Raw genomic sequence first — 26021 nt, forward strand, 5'->3', positions numbered from 1 at the left:
AACGAGTGTATTTCATGATTATGTTGCATAACTTCTTGTCATTTCCTCGTAAACGTTTTTCCTTCATGTTGAAATGTCCAACCAAACACACGTTTCGTCTACGGCCAACGCGAATACTCGACGCCATTGTTACTAACATGCTAATTAGCACGACGACCTCTGACCTCACGTACAAGCGCGGGGTTTAAAAGTCCAGTTTGACCTCGAAATAAAAGCCTTCAAAAATAAAAGACCTAAAGAATAAAATACTCAAAAATAGAAGACCTTTTAGCTTAAAAGTTTCATGGCTGTCTGCAAGCCATTTTTAGGATATAATGAAGCTGCAACTACAAAAAATAAATAAATTAATAAATAGATAAAACGATCAAAACTTTTGTTGGTTGTCATGTGATAATCAATTGTTACTGTTTTTACAAAAATCTGATACTAATCACTAATAAGGCAAAGTGACAGACTGAAAAAACCTTTTTTATTAGAACAGCAGATATAAAGATCTATTGCAGTCAAACATTTCCATCAGAACAGAACATGTGCTTCAACAGACAATATGCACTCCCCAAGTGAAATAAATTAATACAAACTAGAAAAAAACAAGAACAGATAATAGGGAGAAGATTTTTTTCTTCTTCAAAGTAAAGCATGATGGAAATAATTATAGAAATACTGTTTATGACAAGCTCAATATAAGCGTTTCTATTGTGCAGATGCAAAATTTTGGTATTGTCAGAAAAGATTCACTTTGTGTTAATCTGTAAGTGAAGTCTCAATATTTGAAACCACCTTTAAAGAGGTTGTATTAAGAACACTGTCAGATAGTTTGAGGACTTTTTTTTTTTTTGCAGATTTTAGGGTGAGAGATGCTGCTCTCACCTCACACAATGATTTCCGGCCGAGAAATACATACCAACAGGAAAACAAGATAAACAAAGCAAAGTGAAATTAAAGCTTGCAATAATGATACCCAAAGAACAGTGGATAAAAGGAAAAACAATTCAAATCAGAAAGAAAAGCAGACAGAGCATCCTTATTCTGTGTGAAGGTGATTCTTATCAAGAGGAGCAGGACTACACAGAACGTCAATACTGCATTAATACTTCAGATTTACAGTATCAAAATGAAATATATGACTCTGGGGCCTTGTTTATAAAAATATCTTAAAATCATCTGGTTGTGTTTTAAAGAGATATTTAAGGGTGTATCATATAAAAGAATAAACTAATATTGGTGTCACAGAAAAGAGTTTTATTATTAGAGATTTAAGAAGAAAAATGGCTACATATTAAGAGTACTTTTCTATTTCACTGACTTTATATTTGGTTTCAAGCACAAATGTTCACATGAGAAAGTTTTAATTAATGAGGCCCCAGGTCTGGTTTGAGATGCTGCAAGCTCAGACTCTGTAATGCTTGACAAACAGGTTGTAAGTCCAAAACAAAAGTGAAAAATTGACTAGGGCACAGTTGTTCAGGTGTCAGAAAACTGTGTTGTCACATCCCACCTGCACTGGAGACAAAATACCAGAGTCTTGAAGTCACTGCTTGTTTGATAAGATTCAGGTGTTGTGCTGTATATTTCCTCCTCATCTCTTATTTTTGCATATACAGACTTTCTATTATTGGCTCCGCTGCACCTCATTACTAGAACAAGTCATCATCTAACATAATTATTTACTCTTGCCATCAGATTTTTTTTTTCTTTTTTCTTTTATATTTCATACAAATCTATAACCCAAAATTTAGAAATCTTATTTACACAGAAAAGGGTTAACTTTTAAAAGTGACTATTAATCCCCCGCCCACCCAGACGTCTGCCCTTGTGTTCACAATCATGGAAGAAATCCAAAGACATTTTCCACTCAATCCTTTTTTTCCCCACATTTGGATACTCTAAAATGTGTCTTGTAAAACAGCATTCAGCAAAACTACTACTACTTCCTGGAAAGAGTAGAGTCTCAAAACTGGTTGGTGAAACATGCCATCTTGGAAGTGGTTTTAAAGTCAAGACAAACCTAGAACCAGAGGAGTCGGGGATGGACAGACAGAGAGGGACAAAAAGAGAACAAAAACCCTCGTCAGTCATTTTTAATACCACCCCCTGGGAGGTCACCCTGTGTATTACGCACACAGACACACCAGACAAGCCACTTCGGTCTTCGGGGAGAGCTTGTGTGTGTGCATGTCTTAGGTTTTATGTGCCTGTGTGTAACTCTGTGCATATTATTAGAACCAGTGTCTCCCCCGTAAGATGTGTGTGGGTGAATGAAGGAGTCAGGGTGTGTGTCTGTTAGAGAGCACCATCCTCGGCACAGCCTGCACCCGCCGTGTAGCGAAACTCCTGCAGGTTGGATACGCCGTGGAAATGAACAAAAGCCCCAGCGACCACCAAGATATGGAATAGCTGGTGGGAGTGGAACTAAAAGGAGAGAGAAGAAACAGTAAAGTATACATGTGTGACACAGAAACGGTAACACAAAGCTACTGTGAGATTACTAGAATTAACATGGGGGAATCAAAACAGAAATGAAGATGCATCCTTAATATTTTGTCCAACCGTGCCTGTTTGTTTGTGAGTCACTTACCCAGATGTCACATTTGCCAGGAAAGAACCTCTCCGGGATGCGAGCGGCGTACAGACAGGCTCCGGTGATGTAAAGTGTCGCCATCAGCAGCAGCCAGCCCATCTGACCGATGGTGGTTGCTTTGATCAGACCCTCACTGATGACAAAGTGCAGAGTGGGAACAACGCCACTCAGGCCCAGACCCACAAACACACCTTAAACATACACACACACAGAAAGAGTCAATACAAACAGCAAATAAGAGAAGAAAAACATTACACCTTATGTCACCAGATCCCACTGTGCCATGTTCTGGCTCAGTCAGGGCTCCCTTGCACTTTCACTGGCCAGTGGAAATGATTCAGAAGTGGAGCATCTGTTCTTCATAAACCACATTTCTAATAGTTTGAAGTTTTTGTTTGACATTTTGCATTGATAATTTATAAGAATAGTTATTCACACATGCAGCCTATTTAGATTTGAAAAAATACTTGCTGTACTTCATATGACTAGGCTTTTTTCTTTTGCCTCTAAGATCTTTTCACTCATTTTAAAGGTCATAAGATAGTCATTGTCTGACAGTAGAACAGGAAATTGGATAAATAAGAAACTATATCCTGAATTTGGCTGCAATAAAACCCAATATAAGTGACTGCAGAGAGCAGGAATATTGTGGGAAAGTTTAATTTGCTGGTCTCCCAAAAACAAGCTTTGCTGTATTATGCTAAAACAAAGGCAGAAAAATGCTTTCTAAAGATTTATTTTAACGGATTCACAATAATTAGGAAAATTATAGATGTGAGAGTGACAAAATTAGTCAGGCCCCTTCACTTTTTGCACACGGTTGGAAGTGTCTGAATACTTCTTGTAGTGTCTGTACATTTAAAACCAAATTTCACGCTCCACAGATCCAAGCTGAAACATGGTGTGTAAAGACAGAGGAGCAGAGAAAAGAGAAGAGGCCATTGCCACCTTAGCTGAAATGGTGGCAGATCAATGAGCTGCAACAAAAACAAACTGTGTGTTTTAGGAAGTTCAAGCTTAAAGCTTTACTGCACAAATTTAAAGAACAAAAAAAAATAAACATTGAGATGCCTTCTCTCACTATCTCACTCTACCTGCTCTAACTCCTCTGTACTGTGGGGTGGCGAAGAAATCGCACTGGGAGACAGTGATGGCGGCCAGTCCCAATGTGCACACCACTATCAGGTAGATGAAACAAGGCTGCGGAGAGCAGTAAAAAGAGTAGTATAGCCAGGGGACGAATGAGCCCATTATCAGAAAGGCAATCCCACTGTAGTCCAACCTAGAGGTAAGAAGAAGAATACAGAGTGGACAATTACAGACACGTGTCTCTGAGCAAGATACTGGATCACAACCAGTTTCAACACAGTTTCTAAATTGGACAATCAGTGTTCTTACTTGGAAAAGACTCTGGAAACACCCTCAGAGTGGCAGTAGACTGTGTGGAAGAGCCAGGAGAAAGAAAGGCAGAGGATGGCTCCCAGGAAAAACATCCCGATCGCCACTTTCTCCTGGACGGGAGCCACAAATGACATGTTGGGCCTGAACATGTACATTAGACCCAGGCAGAGAAAAAACAGACAGCCTGCAGAGAGAGACAGAGCAAGAGATGGAAATGGAGGGAGAGAGAGAAAGATGAAAGGAACCAATATAAACAACTGATTGAAAAAAAAAAAAAAAAAAAAAAAAAAAATCACCTTGTTCCTTACTTTGAATTCAAAGGATCCATTATCTTTTATATTTTTTACCGAATCAAACAAGACAAAAACAGCAACATTAACAAAATCTCACTTCAATCAAAACATTTGGTGCAGCATGTCTCTCAGACCACTAGATGGGAACAGAGGAACCAAGTAGGGAGATTTAACAGTCGACTTAGTTATCTTAGAGAAACAGCTCATCTTTCAACATCACAACACTACAACAGCTAGTAAGCCTTGTTTTGTTTGAAACAAGGACGTGTTAACTAACAGTTCTGGAGATTAAAGGCTAAAACAAGAGTGAGTGGAGTAACATACTACAGAAAGAGAGAAACAAAGAAGTACACAGTGTGTGTGTGTGTGTGTGTGTGTGTATATACACTCTTGTACATCTGTTGTTGTAAAGTTGATTACGGTTTCTAACAGAGTGTGACTGTGTGTGTGTCTTACCTAGCAGGTGTGTCCAGATGTTTCCCGTCTCCGTGTGGATTCTGAAGATGCTCTTGAAGCAGGCGCGAAACGAAGGCATGGGTGGCCTGTGACCATGAAGTAGGAAGTCGTTGTCTTTCAGCCAATCAGGAAGCACGTCGTGAGGTATGACGCGCCACCGGCCCTCCCACACCTGATTGGTTAATACACAACAGTCAGGTTTTGACTAAAAGCCTGAGGGGCTGTCATGAATAGAGAATATTAATGAAAAACTGACTTCTAATCAAATTTTAAAAACCTTGAAACTGTCTATTTGTCTGAGTACAGGATGTGATCGAGTGTGTGTAGTGTAGGCGTCACTATTACTGTCAAATGAACAGTATCAGGGTCAAGTGTAAATAAATAAAGTGAAGTCTGATATGGTAAACACACCAACAGGGAGAAGACAGAAGGACATAATCCTTTGACAGTTTCTCTCCAAAGTGATTCATTTCCCTAATTTACAACCTGCTGGGTGCAATTTCAGCAGACTCTCGTGTATGTCAGCACATGTGGGAGTGTGAAGCTGGTGTACACCGAGTTCATATGAGTTCACATTTCAGCAGTGTCATCTTACACGCAGGACATTAACGGGCTCTCTTGGAAGTTGCTGTGAAAGCCATCAAAACCCCAGCACCGTGCTTGGAGTTTCTGGCAATGGAAATAGCAGAAGAAGAAACCAATAATCTGCTAGTTTTTATGAAGGTTTTTATGAAGGCTACTACCTTTTAGTTTCAGACTCACTAAAGATGTTTGCAACTGCCAAAAGTCCTGCACAACTTTGTTTATCTGGTCTTTATTGGGTTCTTTTACTAAGCGTATTCATTGAGTGTTGTTTTAAAATTGCCTCTGTAAAACAAACACTGCTCTTGGGTAGATCAGCAAATTTAGTGTGGAGCTGCTCAACATCTGCACAGATAAGTTAAGGAGAAGGATTAAGAGGAAATATTTCTTATGAAGGTGTAACGCAATTTAGCATGTCAGTGTGTATGTGTTCAATAATACCTTGTGTACAAACTCCTCCATCTTCTCCATGGCGTGGTGAGCCTGCAGCAGTGGAGTCATTCCCATAAAACCTTCATCACTGTTCCTCTCATCCTCTTCCTCTTCTTTCTCCTCTCCGCTGTCATCCTCTTCATTTATTCTTCTCTCATCATCGTACTCAGGGACACTCTGAAAGAAAAGAAACACATTGTTAGGGCTGAGGGAATTCAGGGGACTGGTTCTTTAATGACACCAAGGGAAATCAAATAAAACATTAATTCAAACTTAAAGGAAACAGGTGCATTACTTTCTAAAGGTATTTAAGCTTTATTTAATTCATTAGGTGACGTGTAACCGACACCGACCTTAAATATGAACCTATATTGATTGTGACACCTACTTCAGCCACGTGTGCCTTTATTGAGCCCTTCTCATAAAATCCTCCTCTCACGTGGAAACTAAGTCCAACACGACAAGAAAGTGTTCAGTGATCATGATTGATTGTTCGTCTGATAACAAACACTATAATCCTTTAAAGATAATACAGACAACACAGACTAAAGATAAAATACAGGGATGGATTAAAAGCAGAGTTTCCCTAAATGTTTTTTTTTATGTTTTATGAAGAAGCAATGTATACTTGTGACCTGCTGTAAGAAGTTTAATATGTATAAATTTAGAAGACTGACAAAGCTAACCAAGAAAAGAAAATCACCTAATATTGAAAATATATATATATCACATATATACAAACATATTTTGCAGTATTTTTGATTCTCATGGCACCCCAGGAGTCTCCATGAACAAGACAGAAAACAAAACAAATTTGGGTGTCTTATCTAATGAAATTAGGTTATTTGAATTTAAACAAGCCAGCATTAAATACATTACTAATTTAAGAGAATAGAGCTAATTTCCGATCGAACGCTTGTCAACATCATCTGTAACCTTCCATTCATAAGCGGACAGTTAGACAGACAGTGTAAATTCAATCTAACACAATAGTTGTCGCAGCTGCAGAGCCAGGGATAGAATTAATATGGCTAGCACTTTGTGTTAAATATACAGTCATTCATCATTACTGACACACTCAGAAACAAACAGTCACACACAGACCCACACCCAGAGTTAAACACAAGCTGACACTCTAAAAACAGCGATATTGCATTTGGATCCAGGTGGACAAAACTGATAAGGCTTAGGGGCAGACCTGCAGTAAAAACCTGCAGACAAACACAAAATACCTTTTTTTTTTTTTTCTTTAATGACACAACACACACACAATTTCGCCCCCCCACGCCGCAATCTCCTGAAAGGAAATGATTAGAAGAGATGTGCCTTCTGTTCTTTTTATTGTTCCCTAGGAGGAGGAGGGTGATGAACAAAAGGAGACGAGTAAGAAAATTAGGAAAAATCAGCGAGACAGAGATAGACAAGAGAACTGCAGAAAAATGGAGAGAAAGAAGTCCTTGTATATATAATGCATGACTAACCCATTGTAAAGACCACCAAGAAAATACACTCAAACTGCATGTGTGTGTAGTCTGATTGTCCTAGATTGTGTGATCTGAGTAGCAGTTTGAGATTATGGGACTGAGAACATGTTGTTTTGTCTGTGGATTTTCACTTTCAGGTTCCTGAAGTGTGTCTTACATTTGCCTGCACTGGTGTATGTCTGTTTATGAGTGTATGGGCTATCTCAATATCCTGCCGTGCTCTTTAGGAACAGGACACACACATACAGGTTTAATGACACCTGAAGACCTAGCACTTATTCTCAAAAAATCCACTGCGAGTGTGTGTTCAAAGCCAAGGTAAAGGTGAACGCTGATAGTGATTGTGTGTGTGTGTTTGAGGGTAAGTGTCAGTGATTGAGTGGACTATATGAGCAGAGAGGGTATCTGGGTGGCTGCCTAGTAGTCACGTGTGCTCTGCGGTCTTTGTGTGCTTGTCAGTAACAGCCTCTCATGTGCGTCCATGCATGGAAGTAATGTAGTTGGAGGCTCAAATCCAGATGCTGCCTGTCATGCTGTGGACTGTGAGGTTATTCCTGAAGGGTGTAAATAACTACCTGTGTGTGTATGTCCTTATTATGCTTTGTGGACAAATTTTTGTTCAGTGCCATTGTTGTGTGGACATTTTGCTGCTGTCAGGACAAAACATTAAGTTTAGGGTAAAGGGGTAGGGAATGCATTATGTCCTCACAATTGTGTGCGTGTGTGGGGGGACAACAGGGTGTCCTCTACGTGTGCTCAATATGCTATCACTGAATTGGTGCCTCCTGAGAAGCCAGTATATATATAGACACATTCACACGTGCACAGATGATACTAGGCCAAATGAAGCATGGTGCTACACTCTGATACACATAAGATACACATGGCTATTTCACATAAGAGATAGCAGCTACAGCAATATAACAGTAAACACTTGCAGTTTAAGTTCTCCTGGTCCAAAAGCATCTAATAAATTACTAAAAAGAAAGCAACACATAAGGAGAGAGCCAAAGATGAATAAGAAGTATTTAATCTACAGCCTGTATGATTATGATTTATGATCAGCCACCTTTTCACAGGAAGTGAGTACTGTACAGACTCAGTGTGTTTCATATTATCACTCTACATTATCTTATTATATGTTACGTACAAACGTGTCCTGCACATATGGACCTTAAAAGCCACACAGAAAGCTGCAGTGGTGAAACAGGCAAGGACATAGTTTCGTAGATATTACACGGCAAAAAAGAACTCCTCCCCCACAGTCTGCAAATAAAACCTGACACAAAATGATTGCTCTAACAGCTATTTTGGCAAGCAACCAAACATCATTTTAAGGGCCTGGTTGTTGGTACAATGTATCTCCACATTTTACAATTAGGAATTTTACGGATAAATGTAAACGCAACATTGTAAAGTTAGCTGCAACATGCTGAGCTCTTAGCTGGTACACAGTTGATATTTTGGTGAAGCATGATTTTCAAAGGACAAAGGCAACTTGGTAAAAACTCAAAGGGTAAAAACACAAGTTTCAGCCATGAAGAGGAAGTGGTGGGTATTTTTGCATGAGGGGAAAAATCTATGATAAATTACCAGCTTTGAGGTTGAAAAAAGGAGCTGAAACAAATTCCTGTGAAACACCGGTTCAGATACACTAAACTCAATCTAGAATGTGAAAGCTATGTTCACAAGGTTTAGATGCAGAGGGTTTGGCTGTCACTTGCTGAGCTGACATGTTGTAACAAGATCTAATGACAAGTTAGAAAGAAGATTCAGGCAGTGGGAGGACGAGAGGTGTGAAGCAGGTTCTTGGAAGTTCTGGCTATTCCTAACACACCAATGTGCTTACATTCAAGCACACACACACTTGGATGATTGCTGTATGACAGACACACGTGACCTGAGCTCAGCTGTCTCGGACATGTCATTATGGCAAAGGTTATATAGTCAAATTTCACTCAGCGGGAAAGTTTGTGTGTAGTTAAGGGTATGATTCCATCCTTTAGGAAAGTGTCCATCCTGGGCCCTCATAAACGAACACAGCACTGTTCCCCCTGTGGGAAAGTCTTTTTTTTTTTTTTTTTTTTTTTTAAAAGTCAAACATATTTGATAACACGTTTAACCTATTAAAAGGAGAGATAATCCATTATCAAAGGAAATATCTGGCTACTGGTCAAACATCACTTTGCCTGACTGTAACAGCTGTTATGACTGTAGTAGTCCACCCCGTATTCAAATCTAGCACCCATGGCCATACAATAATGAGCAAACATACAGCTATTTGGTGTATTACATTAGAAAGTGAAAAATACTCCTGCGAGCAACAGTCCAAACCCCAAAATATTCAATTATTAATATAGTTGCAAAGCTAAAAATGATATAGATCCAGGTACAAAGTTTCCATGACATATTTAGGTCACAATGTTCCTTTAATCTGGCAGCACAGTGGATTAGAGGTTTGCACTGTTGCCTCACAGCAAGAAGGTTCCTGGTTCGAAACATGACAGGAGTCTTTCTGTGTGGAGTTTGCATGTTCTCCCTGTGGGTTTTCTCCTGGGTACTCCAGTTTCCTCCTACAGTTCAAAAACATGTATGTCAGGTTGACTGGTGACTCTAAATTGCCCACAGGAGTGAGTGTGTGTGGTTGTTTGTCTATGTGTGGCCCTGTGGCGGACACAGATGTCCCTGAAGACCAATCTCCTCTGTCTCTCACACACAAAACATCCCTTCAGACTCATTAACCATTCTGTAGGTAGACCTGGCTAATGATTTGCATGTCTAATGAGCATTCACTTGCATGCCCACCTGAGACATTGCGTTTATGTGTTTGTGTTATGAGTAATCTCTGCTCTGAGTGGTTCTGCTGAGCTCTACAATCAGCTAACAGAAGACGCCTTTGATAAGGAAGTGAAAGAGGACAGACGTTTAAGGGAAAATGGCCATCTTATTGCAAAACATGGAACATTAAACTCAAGATAGAAAACCTCCCATGCTGGCTGTTGAGTCTAGAGCGGAATTCAGAACAGCTGCCAATCAACAGGAGTACAGCTGCAACTCTCTGGACCAATAACAAGATAGCATGAGTCCTGAACGGACCAAAGAGGGAAGAGCTCACCCTTGTACACTGTAACCCCTGTGCAGCACAGGCACAGTGAGTTGACTTATGACTCACAGATGTACAATGCTCTCTTGGGATGATAACAACCCTCAAAACCAGGCCCATATTTCCAACATGTCAAAATATTTCTTTGAGATGAGAAACACTGCAAGTCAATAAATGGAATGTCCATATTTCAGACATTTAGTAAAATATATTACAATGACAGTTTATACTTAGTATAATAGTTTTGTATTCTGTTATTTAAAACAATAAAGATACCTATTTCCCATTCCACTGTAGGAGGTAGCAGAATGTCAGCTTTCTGAGCACTGGTTTGTTCCCTACATGTCCAAAGGTTTTAATCACTAAGACAAATGCTATAATAGCTAAATAACTGTAATTGTGGATGACAGATACAATAAGAGGAAGGCATTTACAGTCTGGGCATCAATTCAAGAAAACAATAAAAACCTTCGTCACAAAGAAAGGATGTGCAGAGGCCCAAAGTCATAGGGATTTGTTCAGTGTTTACTGGTATTTCCCTTGTTTTGTTGATTGTGGTCAAAGCTTGTGTCCAATAAAATTCCACGACAGCTTTCTGTCTCTTATTTATCGGTGTGTTGTCTGTTTTACAGACTGAGGTGCATATTTACAGTAGTATACTCTGACAGGATTAAACTCATTTAAAGAACAAAATAACATTAGCAGACTTTACTGTCTTTAGTTCCCAGTAGAATCCTTCCTCCAATAAAAATCCAACTTTGATTAGCGATAGTGTTATGAGTATTTGTCCTCGACCCTGTGTGACACACTCTAAAGTTCATTTTTATAACAATCAGAGCAGCAAATTCCCATATTAAATAAATATATATATATTTAAGTTAAATGGTTGATATATATATATATATATATATATATATATATATACAGTGTATATATATATATATACACAGTGTGTGTATATATATATATATATATATATATATACACACTGTATATATATATATACACTGTATATATATATATATATATATATATATATATATATATACAGTGTATATATATATATATATATATACACTATATATATATATATATATACATATATATATATATATACAGTGTATACAGTGTATATATATATATACAGTGTATATATATATATATATACACTGTGTATATATATATATATATATATACACTGTGTATATATATATATATATATATATATATATATATATATACACTGTGTGTGTATATATATATATATATATATATATATATATATATATATATATATATATATACACTGTATACACTGTATATATATGTATATATATATATATATATATGTATATATATATATATATACATATCCCAACCCATCAAATCTGAGGGCAAAAAGATAGGAAGAAAAAAAAAAAAAAAAGATCATACCAACCCCAAAGCTATTCTGCACGTGCACAAGCACATTTTGAGACACACACTTGCACCTACCCAGCAGGCTATAGTCAAAGTGGTGGCTTGGTGATTGGGGCAAGGGGCCCCTAGGGTCCTCTCAGGTATCCGTGTTTTGTTACAGCGGGTAAAAAAGGCCCACACACGCACACAAGCACACACAATATGCACACGTGAACACTATTGTGTTTTAGCACAATGGCTTTGTGTTCATTGCCTACACTGAACAACAGAGCGGCATCCTTGTCTGTATACACACACGCAGTCTAAAAGGAAATGCAAGTGTGACACCTCTGAAGGCAAGTGTCTGGCACATTTCTTTGATCAGACATCAGACATGTTGCTTTCATTGGATATTAATCACAATGATTTTTTTGTTGTGTGTTTGCCTTCCTTCCAGGAAGACATATGTAGACAAGCTCAACATGACTATTTTTAGAGCCTGTGAAGCTGGAATACGCTCAATATTCACATCACTTTAGACTTAGAGTGGAACTAAAACTAACCATCAGGCAAAGCTGAGCCAGCCCCATCATAATGCACAGTTGATTACTATAGCATAGAATGAGTCACCATTGAGATCGAAAAGCCCTGAAGGTGGTGAGGGTGTCGATAATAAGTGGAGGTGGTGGAGACTGAGAAGCTCTAGAAATAAGCTCATGATCGAGCCATACAAAATCAAGTTCTAAGACCTGCAGCTAAAACCTGACAAAGCGAAGGCTCCTAAACAAGGCCTTAAATACGCAACTGCTCCAGATAAGTGTAGTAAGTGAATGCAATTAGATTTTTGTATTTATTTTTAGTCACATGTTTTCTACTGTTAATTTCATTTTTTTTTTTTTTACTTTACTTTACAATCACGCTCTCAGGCAGGGTTTCAGCTTTGCACTTTAGTAGTGTTAACTCTAAGTGTGACATGGTAATCCCACATCCCACTTGCATCAAACACAGTTTTATACTGTGTAACTTTTATACTGTATGTACTGTATTCTTTAATGTTAAATGCGTAAAGTGTTAAGGAAATTCCCCCTCAAAAACAAAGTAGACCTAAACAGCACAGTACCATACTTTTAAAACATCACAACAAACATTTATGTTTCCAAACCTTCTTCAGTGCAACTTTAAATATATATATATTCCTCAAAATAAGGTCAAATGATCTTCTAGTGATTTTATAACTATAATGTTTAATCTGTTGTTTTGATCAGTAGAAATATATCAGGTCTTCAAAGGGAAACTGGTGCTAAAGAACTTTCAATAAACACGCAAAGGCAACAGAGTGAGCTCAAGTGATTAAACTACAGCACTAATTACTGGTTCTAATGAATGTGTGTCTCTAGTGTATGACTCACTTCAACTCTGCTTTTAGCTACATGAGAATCCGAGCATGTGTGTACATGCACATCTCAAAATACGCATGAACAAGATGGGATTTGTTGTTGTACGTCAAATATCACTTACATATCATAGTTCCCTGCTAACAATGTTAGTTAATTATTTATGTAACGCTGTGTGTTTTGGTGAGATAGCTGCTCTGTGACCAGTGACCCACACCGCACCATAGGCTCTGAACCAACCAGATGACAGCATGTATGTGTGTGTGTTCTCACCCCATTGTGTGAGGGGCACTCGGCGGCGCAGAGGTGACTGGTTGAAGAACCTGAGGTGGGCGTGTCTCCTTTCTCCCGGGGACTCATGGGATCTGTAGGTGTGCTATCTGACAGGTGTTCTGTGAGGTTTAAACTTCTGTGTCGTAGCACAAAGGCCGGGCCCTCGGCCCCACTCTTCTCTCCTCCGTCCAGCTTGAAACGCTGGACCGACCTCTGCTGAAAACTGCAACAAACTCAGCTGGGTGATGCTGACACAATACAGGTGAGACCAAACCTAAGGGGACTGAACAGGAAAAGCCATAAGACAAGGCAAATTTATTTGGCCCATACATGATCATACACAAGTCAAGCAAGATCAAATAAAAAAGGTGACTAACCTGGACTCTTCTGAGGAGGCTGAAGTCTTCAGGAGTTTGTGGGGCAATTGCTGGGAAGAGGCAGAAAAACGGAGAGGGAAACAGAGGGACAGAAATTGAGTAAGAAAGACAGATAAAAGGAAAGAACAAAAGGAAAGGTTAGTCTCAATTTGTTTATCATTGAATTTGTAATTAAATGGTATCAAAACAAAACAACAAGAAAGAACACAGACAAGTTAAATGTTAAACATCATATTTATATCAGGTTCCAAAACAATACAGAAAAAAAATGTAACCAATAAATGTCAGACATTGCTTTAGACCAGAGAAATTAAACACATAAATGCAGGGTGTCAAAAAGTCTTCATATTCTGTTTGGACCAAAAATATGGTGTAGCCTTAAAAGGTGATTAGCTCTGCTTAAGCTTTTGTATTAGACATAAAAATGTTTTATCTATTTAAAAAGTTTCCCGTGGTGTCCAGGACTCAAAATGCTGCATCTTCTAACACCAGCCTAAAACTAGAGACTGCCAACTTGCTGTCATGGTGAGTTGCTTGGCGACGAGAGGTGTCAAGGACAGGATTCACATACAGGAAGGAGATAAGAACTTACAATGCCTTTAGTCTTTATCTTTCTCAACCCATTTAATTGTTCTATTACACAATAATTCATCAGTTAGAGGATGCTTCCTTAGGGAAATATCATTTCATTTCAAATGTTGGAAAATTGTGAAAAATATTCATATCCTACACCACCTTTGCAGGTATAAATGCTCAAGTGCCTCATAAAGGCTGGTATAACTAAAAATTAGGTTTCACACAGCACCTGTTTTTGACATGGTACTCTCTGACAGTGGAGGTGGGAAATAGATTGAATAGTTGTCAAACTACCTCCAAAGAGCTATAAACTCAGACATAAATCTTTTTTGAGTTCAGAAGCAATTCTCTTGATGGTTTTAAGAGTAAAAGAGTGTTGGTGCTATTACTGAACATGTGAGAACCTTAATCACAACCTAATTTTGAAGCAAACATGACCAGTAAAAATAGAATTTAAGTCCTTGGTTTGGAAGATTTATTTTTCTGTCCTTGTGACAACGCACTGAGCTACCGCAGGGATAAATTTAATGTGTACCTGAACTAAACCTATTCATATCTGCATGTTTTATAGCAGCATGTTTCCAAACACTCACTCATGACCACGGCTTTAATGTTTAACAGCAGTCATGGCAGCATGCTGCAGCACTCCTTTTTCTCTGCATACCACATGCTTTGCCCACTTCTTAAACACACACACACACACACACACACACACACACACACAAAAATCAATAAACATTCCCCCAAGCAATGGGCCACATTTACACCAGATTCCTGTACTATCACACACACACACCCAAACACACAAGGGAATAACAGAGAAAAACAAAAGCATGCACACACCTGAATATGTACTTGTAATCATGCACACACAAAATGCTGCATTCAAGGATCTAAAGTCCATTTTTCTTGCAATGAAACACATGTAATTGGTTTTGTACCTCTTCCTGTGAAACAGCCATCAGGAGGACCACATTAAATAATAGAGTTCAGAGGGTCAACAGACTTCTGCACATTTTTCTCTTCTTCATACCATTTTGAAAAAGCATTGTCCTTACAATCACAGTGTATCTGGTGTGTCTCTTCAAGTAAATGGTAATTATTTCCAAGAAGAAACATCAAATCACATCCAGGGGGGGAAAAGTATGCTAATAAAAGACAAGAGTAAAGAGATATAAAAAAAAATACACAAAAGAAAGGGACAGAGAAATCATTAAACAAGTCATAGGAAAAATACTTCATGGCTTCATAACCTGATGCCATCGACCAACAGACAGTGCGACTATTCTGTGCTGCAATGATGATAAAGAAGACTATTTGAGACTGAGCTGAGATGACTGCCCTGTGGGCAAGATCTCTAATCGAAATCAAACACTTCTACGCTTAGTGACCGTCCAATCAATCTCACCCCTTTTCCTCCCTCCTTTCCCCTTGTCGACTATTTCTGAAAATTGCCTTGACACTCCTCTTGAGTAACTGCACCCTCATTTTTTGTCATAATGAAAAGTGAGATTTCATGCTGAGTCCCTATTACCCAGATATGAATAAACTACCTTTTGGTAGCTGTAGTCAATTCCCAAGATGGCAGTCACACATGAAAAAACAACTTTCCTGACAATTGAAATAGCTGTGAAGTTTTGTTCTGTTTGAATCCAATCAGCAGCTAAAAGCAGTGGTGGAAGTTAAAAAACGTGGATGACCACATTAGACCATCTAACTCTACATCATACACACCTGTATTGACAGGAAGTACCGCTTATTTCCATGTACTGTGCAACAAACATCATTGTGTGTGTGATTTCTTACATATTTTAAGTGTAGATTTCTGTGAGGTTTGAAGTCTATGAAAACATGTAGCACAATTCTTGTCCAGTATAATACATTTCATTGACCTCACCAAATCGTTTTGATGGATAGAGTATCTACATGAGAAATATGAATGACCATAAATAAAAAAAAATTATTACAACCACACCGTCGGAAATAAACAACATTTGACTAATCATTTGGAAAAAGGCTAAATTACCATGTTTTAAAACAAAGAAACTTTTTTCAAAATACTTTTTAAAAATTTCTCATCTTTAAAACAACAGCTGTTTGTCAGTGCTCCTCTGTAGTCATATGGCACATTTGGGGTTTGGGGTTTGTGCACACACAAACTGCTTGCACAAATTAACTGAATGTCCAAAGCAACAGAACAGACTGACCCCATATTGAGAAACCTCAAAGCCTCACTATGATAAAAAGTAACAAACTCACAAAAATCTCACACCCAAGCCAAATGGGGCTTCCCAGGGACCAAGCCAAATCCAACTGTTGAAGTTTCAGTTCTGAGAGAGCGGCTGACACACAATGTCTTGTCCACAACAGGATGCAAGATGACTCACCAATATGGTTCACATACAGTAACTATAAGATCACAGTTTTTCTGGCTCTTATAGGCTTTGTGAATGTCATAAACGCCTTAATTTCTTTCCTGCTAAAATCCCTGGAGTGAGGTTCAATTATTTTCTACACTCCATCTCTATGAAAGAAATCAAACACATTTACCACCTGCTCTGTTCTTCTTCAAGTTGCAACGACTCAGAGAATCACACCAAACTGTGCCTGAATGACTGAGGGATGGACACAGAAGATGAAAACAGCAGCAGCAGCAGCTTGAGGGAACCAGGCTCATGACCTGCTGGGTCAGGAAAGAGTTTAATCAATATTCTCACCTCAACAACAAATCCCTACTGGAGTTCCCTAGAGCAGCAACACTTCGGTTTCTTGAGTAATGAAACCAAAACAAAACTGACAAAACAGCGACACTGGATGTTTTCATCAATGTTTGGATATATCTTATGTACTGTAGCCACTGGATATTCAGAAACTAATTATATTTTATTCTCTTGACACTATGAACCAGCCTTGAGTCTACTACAGCAATTCCAATAATAAACATTATTGGATGATATTGATCTTATAACGTTAATGTTATTGATTAGAGCCAGAGGTCAATATCTGACAATACAGTGCGAGTCAGGCAGGCTGTGACAGAACGATATGAAGGGGCAACTTAAAAACCTTAGCGATTTTGTCATCACACAAGGGACAGTGTTGGTATTTAAATATTAACATTTCTGATTTGACCTTTGATCCCAATAAAATAAAGTGTTGAGGTCAGATTGTAGAATGGGCAGAGAGGAAAGAACTGCAAGCACAAGGTCAAAGAAACATACTGAAAAAATCTTCTGTTCTGACATTGCACTCAGAATGTGCTTAGTTTTAGCTTACTGTCATACAGCACACATCTTATCACTACATGTTGCAGCATGTTTACTGTTTAAATCTAAACTCTTGTGATAACTTCACAAGAGAAGCAAAGATCATCTACTTCAAGCTCAACCCCATCATTTTCTTTCTGGTTACCACGAATCCGACCGTTGGCATGTAGAGACTGCTGTTGTTACCCACACTGATTTATTGAAGGGTTGAGCCTCTTACACAAGGACACTACTACAGAGGCCTGAAGGCTATTGATTGGCTTTTAAGAGGATAAAACCTGTGGTCATCTATTCAAAACGGAATCTGTCTCACCATTAGCGTTCCCTGCCGTCCCATGACACTCTCCTCATATCTACCTACTGTCTAGTATTTTCACTATGCACTTAAAAATAAATAAAAGTCACAAAAGGATTGCTTTGCCATTCGAGAAATGTTTTGTCACTTTCACGCTGAGAGTTAGATAAGACCATTTTCAACATCTTTCAACTGCTGGCTCTGTCTTACACACAAGCAAAAGACTTCACTCCAAGGCAGTGTGGAGTTAGTTGTTTTCACTGTAAAACCACAAAGAAGTAGCTCCAAAAATCAATCCTGGCATTTGACCGAGAAACCTGACATAAATTCAGAAGAAAAGGATTAAAAAAGACTGAGAAAAGAAACAAATAAGAATGACTGAGACCCAAAGAGAAATGTCACTGGGAATTGATTTGGTCTCTAGTTTTTCTTTTCCCTCAAGGAAGTGAATGAGTGGTAAACCTGGGCAGCATCTGTAAGAAGTGGAGACAGAATAAATAAGAAGTGCTTTCTTTCTTGTTCCTAAACAAGAAAGGCTCATCTCTCATGCAGTGACCATTTGTAAAACAAAATCCTATGTTGATCACATCATTCATGTATAACAGAGGGGGCAGATTAGCTAAATGGTGGTGAATGCTCCCTGAACATAAGGCAAATGTCCTGTGTCCACCTCAACACATGTGATTCATAGAGCCAAGGGAGAAAGATGTGTTTCATGAGGAAATAAAGTGCAGACAAAGGCAATGGACAGAACATGGTGAAAGCATTACTTCTGCTAACTAAAAGAGAAACAGAAGTGAGAGGTGCAAGATAAATATGTTAAGGAAATGCAGAATATATGACTTGATAAACCTGATTTGCTGCATTATCTGCTTTTTAGAAATTAAGTCCTGCAGGAGTGCATACTGTAGGTGTTTGTGTAATGACATTAAGTTGTAGGCCATACATGATTTGAAGGAAGGCAGTGTTTTCCCTTTCTTTCAATAAGCAGAAAATAAATGTAGGACAAAGGTCAAATAGCACAGTACTATATAGGTGCTCTATGTATCATTTTAACACATGGACACAGACAAAAACCGTTTCCAAACCTAAATGAGACGAGAGAAACATTGACAGGTTAAAGGAAGAGATAGACAAATACTGTGACTGGTTGAGTGAAGTCACTCAAGATAGGAAAACCTGAATTGTAGCACAATGTGGTTAGGCATGTTTTATGAACATCTATGCCTGCCATTTACTGCAAGATTTAGAGTTAAAAGGGAGAGTAAGTGTTTCATATACATCTTTGGATTTAAGTGGCTATTAAGTGTTTCTTAATTTAAGTGATTAAATTAATTTAAGTGATTCTTAATTAGGGCTTTATTGGAGGCCAATGAGTTAAAATAATAACTTTAAGTCAAATACCCACTTTGGGCTGCAAAGAGAAGTCGTACCTATTCCTGTTACATTTGATACTGTGTTTATCAATCATGCTAAAATATGGAGTGTTCAAAAACTTTCAGGAAGTTTATCCACTTCTGTGGCAATATTTCAATATCCCTGCTTCTTTCTTGTCAGTACTGGCTGCTGGTTCTTTAGTTGTGAATGTCAGTGGCTGGAGAATGACAACGCTTTTTCCCCACAATGTGTGCTCACTGTCGGAGTGACTTCAGCAGATATGGCCTGTGGACTATCACCTGCTATGTCATAACTCTCTCTCGCACACAGACACAAAACAAACAGTGTGTCACACAGAGACACGGTGCATGTATTTCTCTGCCTTTCCCTTACACGCAAACACAAACATTTGTACCACAGTAGTTGCATTTTTAATCACAACCGTAGCAATGACAGCCTAATTTGAGCCGTAGCACCAAGGCCTGTAATACTGACTTAACGAGATGTTTTAACAAATGTCTTTGAAAGTCTAGTGTTGCTGAAACAGTGAGGCGATCTTATCTAGAAAAGGAACCCAACCTGGCCAACTTGGCTTTGTTCATGAACTCTCACCTAGTTTTCCAGGTTATTTGCCTGCAGCAGTCAGCAGAAACAGACTATGTCAAAACAGGTACCACAGGTAGATCAGTAAAAAAAAAAAAAAAAAAAAAAAAAAAAAAAAAATCAAAACAGGTTTGTTCTTATCTGGACACTTACATTAAAGGTAAAACGCAAAGTAAGTGCAGATAAATAGCCGACCATCATCACTTTTTGCAAAAGAATATTTAAAACAAATCTTTTTCCATTTAGCAGCTCTAAATCATTATATCAGCTTTAGAGGAGCCACAATGACTGACTTAAATTACTGATGCACATTCCTAAGGCAATGAGCAAATTTTTTGCCGGTAATGTTGTTCAAAAATCACAAAAACACTTTACAAGACTATTTTCTGGTTCAATGTAAAGAAAAGTTAGTGTGGGATGGTTTTAGTGATGGGACTGGGCGTGTGCGTATTAGAGTATTTTGATCAATGCAGGAATTTTCCAGTGCTGGTGAACATTCCTTTTTCTTTTTAAACTGTCAACATCTTAAACCCCTGAACTTGCTTACACAGGTAGAAAAAGAGAGTACTGACAGCAGCAACTTAAGTTCATTTTTTTTCTATTATGTGTATAAATTAATCCTGTTCCATATCAGCCTCTGCACTGACCCCAAACATGCACAGAGAAAATTAAAATCATTATTCTAATTCTGAATTTTTAAGTACAATGAACAAGTTCTGGGTATTAACGTAGATACTATTTTAATAACTAGCAACTAACTTAGGTGCTCCACTGTCTGGATCGAGTTTGCTTCATGGGAAACTAATAAAGACTTTAGCTGCCTTGCAACCCTGCATGCTATTTTTTATTATTATTTTTTAAACCATATCAACAGTAAAAAAAAAAAAAAAAAAAAAATCAAAATTAAATTATCAAGGGCTCCGGAGTGTATTCCTTGGTGACCACTGAGTCCTGGTACAGCAGTGAGTTTCTGATGTTGCTGCCAGCAGTCTTATGATGGAGAGCTGAACAAAGACAACCAGTGTGAAGTGAACTGCACACACATTCCTGCACAGACAGACAGCTGCGTGGTGCAGCTACTATCAGATATACACAAACACTTGACAGTCTGTAATGTGTGAATATTACCATAGAAGTATTCCATAGGTATACATACAGACATACATATATAGGTATGTACCGTAACTGGCCAAAACAAGACAAGAAATAGGAAAATATACAATGACAGGTCACACATGCATACACGAGAACAGATCATAAACAAGGTGACACTAGGGTGCCCTTAGCCAGAGAAGGTGAAACCAGTTCCTTATAGGTTCCATTTGGTTTGATTAGGAACAGACACGTTATTCATGCAAACAAACAATCTTTGTAACACTGTCACACACACTTTAAACAGCACCAATACTTCCATCAAAGAGTCTGCCTACCTTTAACCAGACATCTGCACAAACAGTGCAACAGGCAATCTATAATTAGCAACTGTAAAGTTTCTTATGATGCAGTGGCTCCCCCAGAATGGCATGTATTATTTAAAGCAAATTGCAGTCACTTAGAATAGCAGGAGCCAAAATATAACCGTCAACAAATAATAAAATGAAATTCTCCCTCCAGAAGAGAGAATCACCCTCATAATCAATAATGAATTTAACTAAAGGAGAGGAACATATCAAATTGTCCTGGAAAATGAATGCATACAAATGGACCACCACTATAGAGGCTAAAACTAAAACTGGCCACATCTTGTCCCAATTTCTACCCAATGATATTCAAAGACTGTGCTCTTTCTCTCCAACAGGTACTAAACCACCATCACAGTGTAGACAAAGGCCACAACAAGGTCAGTGAGCTGCTGGCTCTGCTGAGCGAAAACAGTGCAAACAAATGTAGTGGCTTTCAAGCACTGGGTGGTAAGCCAAAGGTGGGTCGCATAAAAAAAGACTATCAAACACACACACACACACAGCTTTGCTAAAGCACAAAGATAAGAAGAGGCATATAAAAGAAAAATGGGCAGCTAATTCTTATGATCATTCAATAAAGCAATGAGAGTTTTCTATTACCCTTATTTGCACATATTTAGGCAACATATTTGTACCTTTAGAGTTAAATCCTTCACACATTGTATATATTGTACATATGAAAATATAATTCTTTTTCTAGCCTTTTTTAGTTTTCATTTCTTTTCCTCCTTTTTTTTAAAACTCCTATATTCCTTTCTTAAAGGTTTAACTATTTAATTCTTGTACATAGAGCGAGATTAGTGAACCCGGAATCAAATTCCTGTTTGGGCTTGTGTGCACAAACTTGGCCAATAAAGATGATCCTGATTCTGTTCAGAAACTATGTTTAGCTGCTCTCCTGCTTGACACACTGACAACGACTGACTTCATTATATTGTACATTTTTTAGAAAGTATAAAATATGACATACTTCTCAACAACCATGTCACCAAGGTGAGAGTAGATGCGCACATCAACTCAAACAGATGTTCTGAATAAATTCTTTGCACAACTGCAAATTAATCTTCCAACAGAAAATTAACATAAATTTTAAATTCTAAAAGTTGAGAGACACATCACAGTAGGTAATGGTGTTTGTGCTCACCTTGATTCGAACGTGGGTGCCATACATAAAAATGATGCATGGATCTGTTTTGCATCCTTATATGAGCTTTGACACAGACACACATCAATATGAACAGACAGGATTTAAGAATAACACCAGGGACATGCATGCTATTAAATGCTATTAAAAATGCAAAATGGGTTTCCAACCATGGACTAATCTCAAGGAAGGGGACAGCTGTGAGTGTTTTTGTATATATAAAGTTTGGTTCAAGACAAATAGGCTATCAACTACCCGGCCCATAAAATATTTATGACATGACCTCATACTTTGTGGCAAACAGTCAGAATAACACTGAAATGGGATGGGTGTACATGCAATATGTGCAGTATATAAATGAGTGGAGGTGATTAGTGATGACAACTCTAGTCTGTTTTCCTGATACTGATGACTAACTATGAGCACAATCTATTTATATTATCTTTTACGTGGAAAATAATTATTACATAGTACAAATGTGTTCTCCTACAGAAAGCAATATTTATCATGATCTGAGAATTCGTCACAAAAACACTTCATGTTGCTGGCCCTAGTCAGATAAAAAAAAAAATTTGCAGAACATTTTTCTGACGTCACAGAAACACCAAGATACAAAAAAATGCAAAAAAGTTAGGAAGCAAAACATGTTTAGACCGACTGGGGACAAAACAGGACTGTCAGGTTTTAAGAAATAAAGGAATGAGACTTCACAGCAATACGCAATACTAAGAAAATCACATACAAAAAACAAATCCTTACTGTGAGATGCAAAAAAGCCACTCTAGCTAAATCCTCTAAACTCCAAGAGTCCACAGGAGTCAACAAAACACCGGCGAGGAAGACAAAGAAACTCAAAACTCCAGCCAGACTGTCAATCCCTACACTTCCAACACAATAACACACAAAGGAGCGCTTCTGTTAGAATAATACTGAGCTGCCTGGATAACCTCTCTCCTTATATTTGACACAGGTAATGCTGTCAAAGGTGGAAGGAAGAAGCAGACCGCAGCCTATCCACGGGATGTTTTGTCCTGGCTCGTTTACACCGACCTAGCGAGCTGGCTAGTCCGCTAACAAGAGCTGCCACATCTGAAACAAGCCAAAACTCTTTAACAGAGCTTGTGTGTATTGTGACAGTTTACCACGTCGACCTACATGGCGTTAAACATACCAAATACTGTCTCTGTGTCAATGCTAATGGCTGTAAAGAGAAAGCAGAGCCGTGCTTCTCCCTGTTGTTTTGACAGCTAGAATTAGCTGGATAGCAAAGCTGCTAGCTGGCAGGTTACATTCACAGAGCCGCTAACGTTACGCCAAGAAAGTCCTGGGCGAATTTAACAGTTGAAACAAAACAGAACAACAATGATAACAACCTACAGAGGTCAGTGTCAGTTACACTGCTCACCTGGGGCAGACGTCTATAGAGGGAGCCGTCCTCTAAGCACTGTGGCTCCGGTAACATAAGGTTGTAGTCGCGACTCGTCTCCTCGTTACTCTGACGGTTACTGACTCACTACACCAGACCGGACTCCAGGACCCAGCGTGTGACGTCGCTCGCATGAGCGCCAAGCAACCAATCACATCGCTCGACGATAAAACTCCAGCCAATCACTGACGATCAGGAAAAGGAAGCCAGATTTAGGAACGTTTTTGTAGTTTTTTTATTACTTTATCACATGTGGTGAAAATATGATAAACGGGTGATGAGTTTACGTGACCCTGGCTTTCAGGAAAAAGCGGGTATAGAAGATGGATGGATGGATGGGTGATGAGTTTATTTACCTAACCTGTTTTTGCGATGAAACTAAAAACGCAGTTAGACAGATATGACCTGAGCTATGCCTCTGTGTGTTAACTATATAGGCAGCTGTTTTCCAGTTAGAAACTTGTTTGTCAAGAAACTGCCATGCAAAAATTGAGCAATTGTTAACAGTGTTTGGTCAGTCAACCTCTAAAATCTCTAAATCCACAGGCATTACTATTCTATATGTACGGTAACACCTATTCAGGCAACACCATATCTGAGGTAAAAGTATGCAGTGTGATAAAGATTACTTAATACTCAGAATCACACCACTGCAGGACTACCTGCTCAGTCCTCTCTCGTCCCCTGGCATGAGACATGCTATAGATACCCATGGGTGTACCCTGTCAAAACACACACCCTGTTGTACTGCAATTAAAACCCTGATTGCATGATTGCGCAAATGGATTTATTGTGATGCAAAGCTCATGGAGCTGGGTGTGTTGCAAAATCCATTCCAGACTTTCACTGCTCCGGTTAATCAGGTCTGCAGCTGCACCACTAAAACATGTTCAACAACTTTTTTAACAATATCTTTTGGTTTCTGGGATAGGAGAGGCCTCAGAAATACTATTTGGAAGAGGTGATTTTTTTTTCCATCTGATCACTGCTGGGTGCTCTTGGGGCAATACATTTATCACATTTTTGACTGGTAACAATTGTTAATGATAAATGCAGTTTTATTTTCTTTCAGATAAATGGTAATTTAGTGGTTTGAATGTAGTCTATATAGCTGATGCAAGTTCAAAATATAGCATAAAATATAGTTTTATAAAAAGTTGGAAACTAACTTGCCCTGCTCACCCACCATATTACAAAACAAAGATGATTTCAGTATTTTTGGACTCCTGACAGTACCTAACATTCTTATTATGACTTGTAAATGATTTTAACACAATTCTTTATTCACTCAACATACACTTTTATTGACTAATATGTAAATGTTTCAGGTAATCAATTGATTGACATAGAAAACATGTCCCTCTCCACATCTTTCTGACAAAGTCCAATCTCAAAGTTTTTTTTTACGATATAATCATGAGCCTTTTGAGTTTTGTGCCAGTCACCCTTGTACACAATGAGCAGGGACATAGCGGGATGTGATTTTAACCTTGTCTCATGTAGATAATGTGGTTCAATAGCACATTTCTCTGAAATTACAGGCTAAATTGCTTCAAAGAATGGACTGGATAGGTACTTAAAAATTCTGGGAAAAGTAGATAATACAAAATGACTGATAGTTAGTTCAAAAAAGTAAGTAAAATATCTCAGTATTATGGTCAGTGTGTGCCTGAATTCGTGTCATCAAATTGCACTGTCCATTTTTAAACAAGCATTCGTTTTCTATTTTATCTTATACTTTAGATATAAAAGTGTACTTTGAGAAGTGAGTGTGACTCATTCCAGTGTTTAGATGATTGGTAATGCATGATTACTGTCTTTTAAGCAATAATCTAATATGCTTTTAAATATGGACAAAAGCTGGAGACTAAAGAGAAACCTTCAGTTCCACAGTGCTCAAGTGAATTGGCAATAGTGGTGCCATGAACTGCAGTTGGCAGCATATCACAGTTGGTTTGCATAACCTTGATTTCTGATTGCATCATATTCGCATTGCTTATTCAGCAGTTAAATGTTTCTTTGTGACTCTATCTGTGTGTATGTGGGTAATTTGATAAGTTATTTAACAAATTAGAATTGGCTGTTTCATAACTGTGC

At 38.2% G+C, this 26021-nt stretch overlaps 1 protein-coding gene across 2 annotated transcripts; it reads right to left on the reverse strand.

Annotated features, from left to right (window-relative positions):
• Nucleotides 1-452: 452 nt before the first annotated feature.
• adipor2 (adiponectin receptor 2) lies at nucleotides 453-24027 on the reverse strand. 2 transcript variants are annotated; one of them, XM_026326794.1, is made up of 9 exons: nucleotides 23904-24027; nucleotides 13775-13824; nucleotides 13398-13680; nucleotides 5755-5922; nucleotides 4732-4903; nucleotides 3980-4166; nucleotides 3676-3863; nucleotides 2579-2772; nucleotides 453-2412 (listed from the first exon to the last, which is right to left on the reverse strand). In XM_026326794.1, the coding sequence occupies exons 3-9, from the start codon at nucleotides 13482-13484 to the stop codon at nucleotides 2284-2286; spliced, it is 1125 nt and encodes a 374-aa protein (XP_026182579.1). In that variant the 5' UTR covers nucleotides 13485-13680; nucleotides 13775-13824; nucleotides 23904-24027; the 3' UTR covers nucleotides 453-2283. The 2 variants fall into 2 exon arrangements, with proteins under 2 accessions (XP_026182579.1, XP_026182580.1); XM_026326795.2 differs by lacking the exon at nucleotides 23904-24027 and adding an exon at nucleotides 15292-15347.
• Between the last annotated feature and the right edge of the window lie 1994 nt (nucleotides 24028-26021).

This window comes from Mastacembelus armatus, chromosome 23 (assembly GCF_900324485.2).
Source record: "Mastacembelus armatus chromosome 23, fMasArm1.2, whole genome shotgun sequence".
In the NCBI taxonomy this organism is placed as follows: domain Eukaryota; kingdom Metazoa; phylum Chordata; class Actinopteri; order Synbranchiformes; family Mastacembelidae; genus Mastacembelus; species Mastacembelus armatus.

Coding starts and splice junctions, on each gene's coding strand:
- adipor2 (XM_026326794.1), bottom strand. CDS start 13,484: ATGAGTCCCCGGGAGAAAGGAGACACGCCCACCTCAGGTTCTTCAACC. Junction 5,923..13,397: donor AGTGCCCCTCACACAATGGG/GTGAGAACACAC, acceptor CTTTTCTTTCAG/AGTGTCCCTGAGTACGATGA. Junction 2,413..2,578: donor CTGGCAAATGTGACATCTGG/GTAAGTGACTCA, acceptor CTCTCCTTTTAG/TTCCACTCCCACCAGCTATT.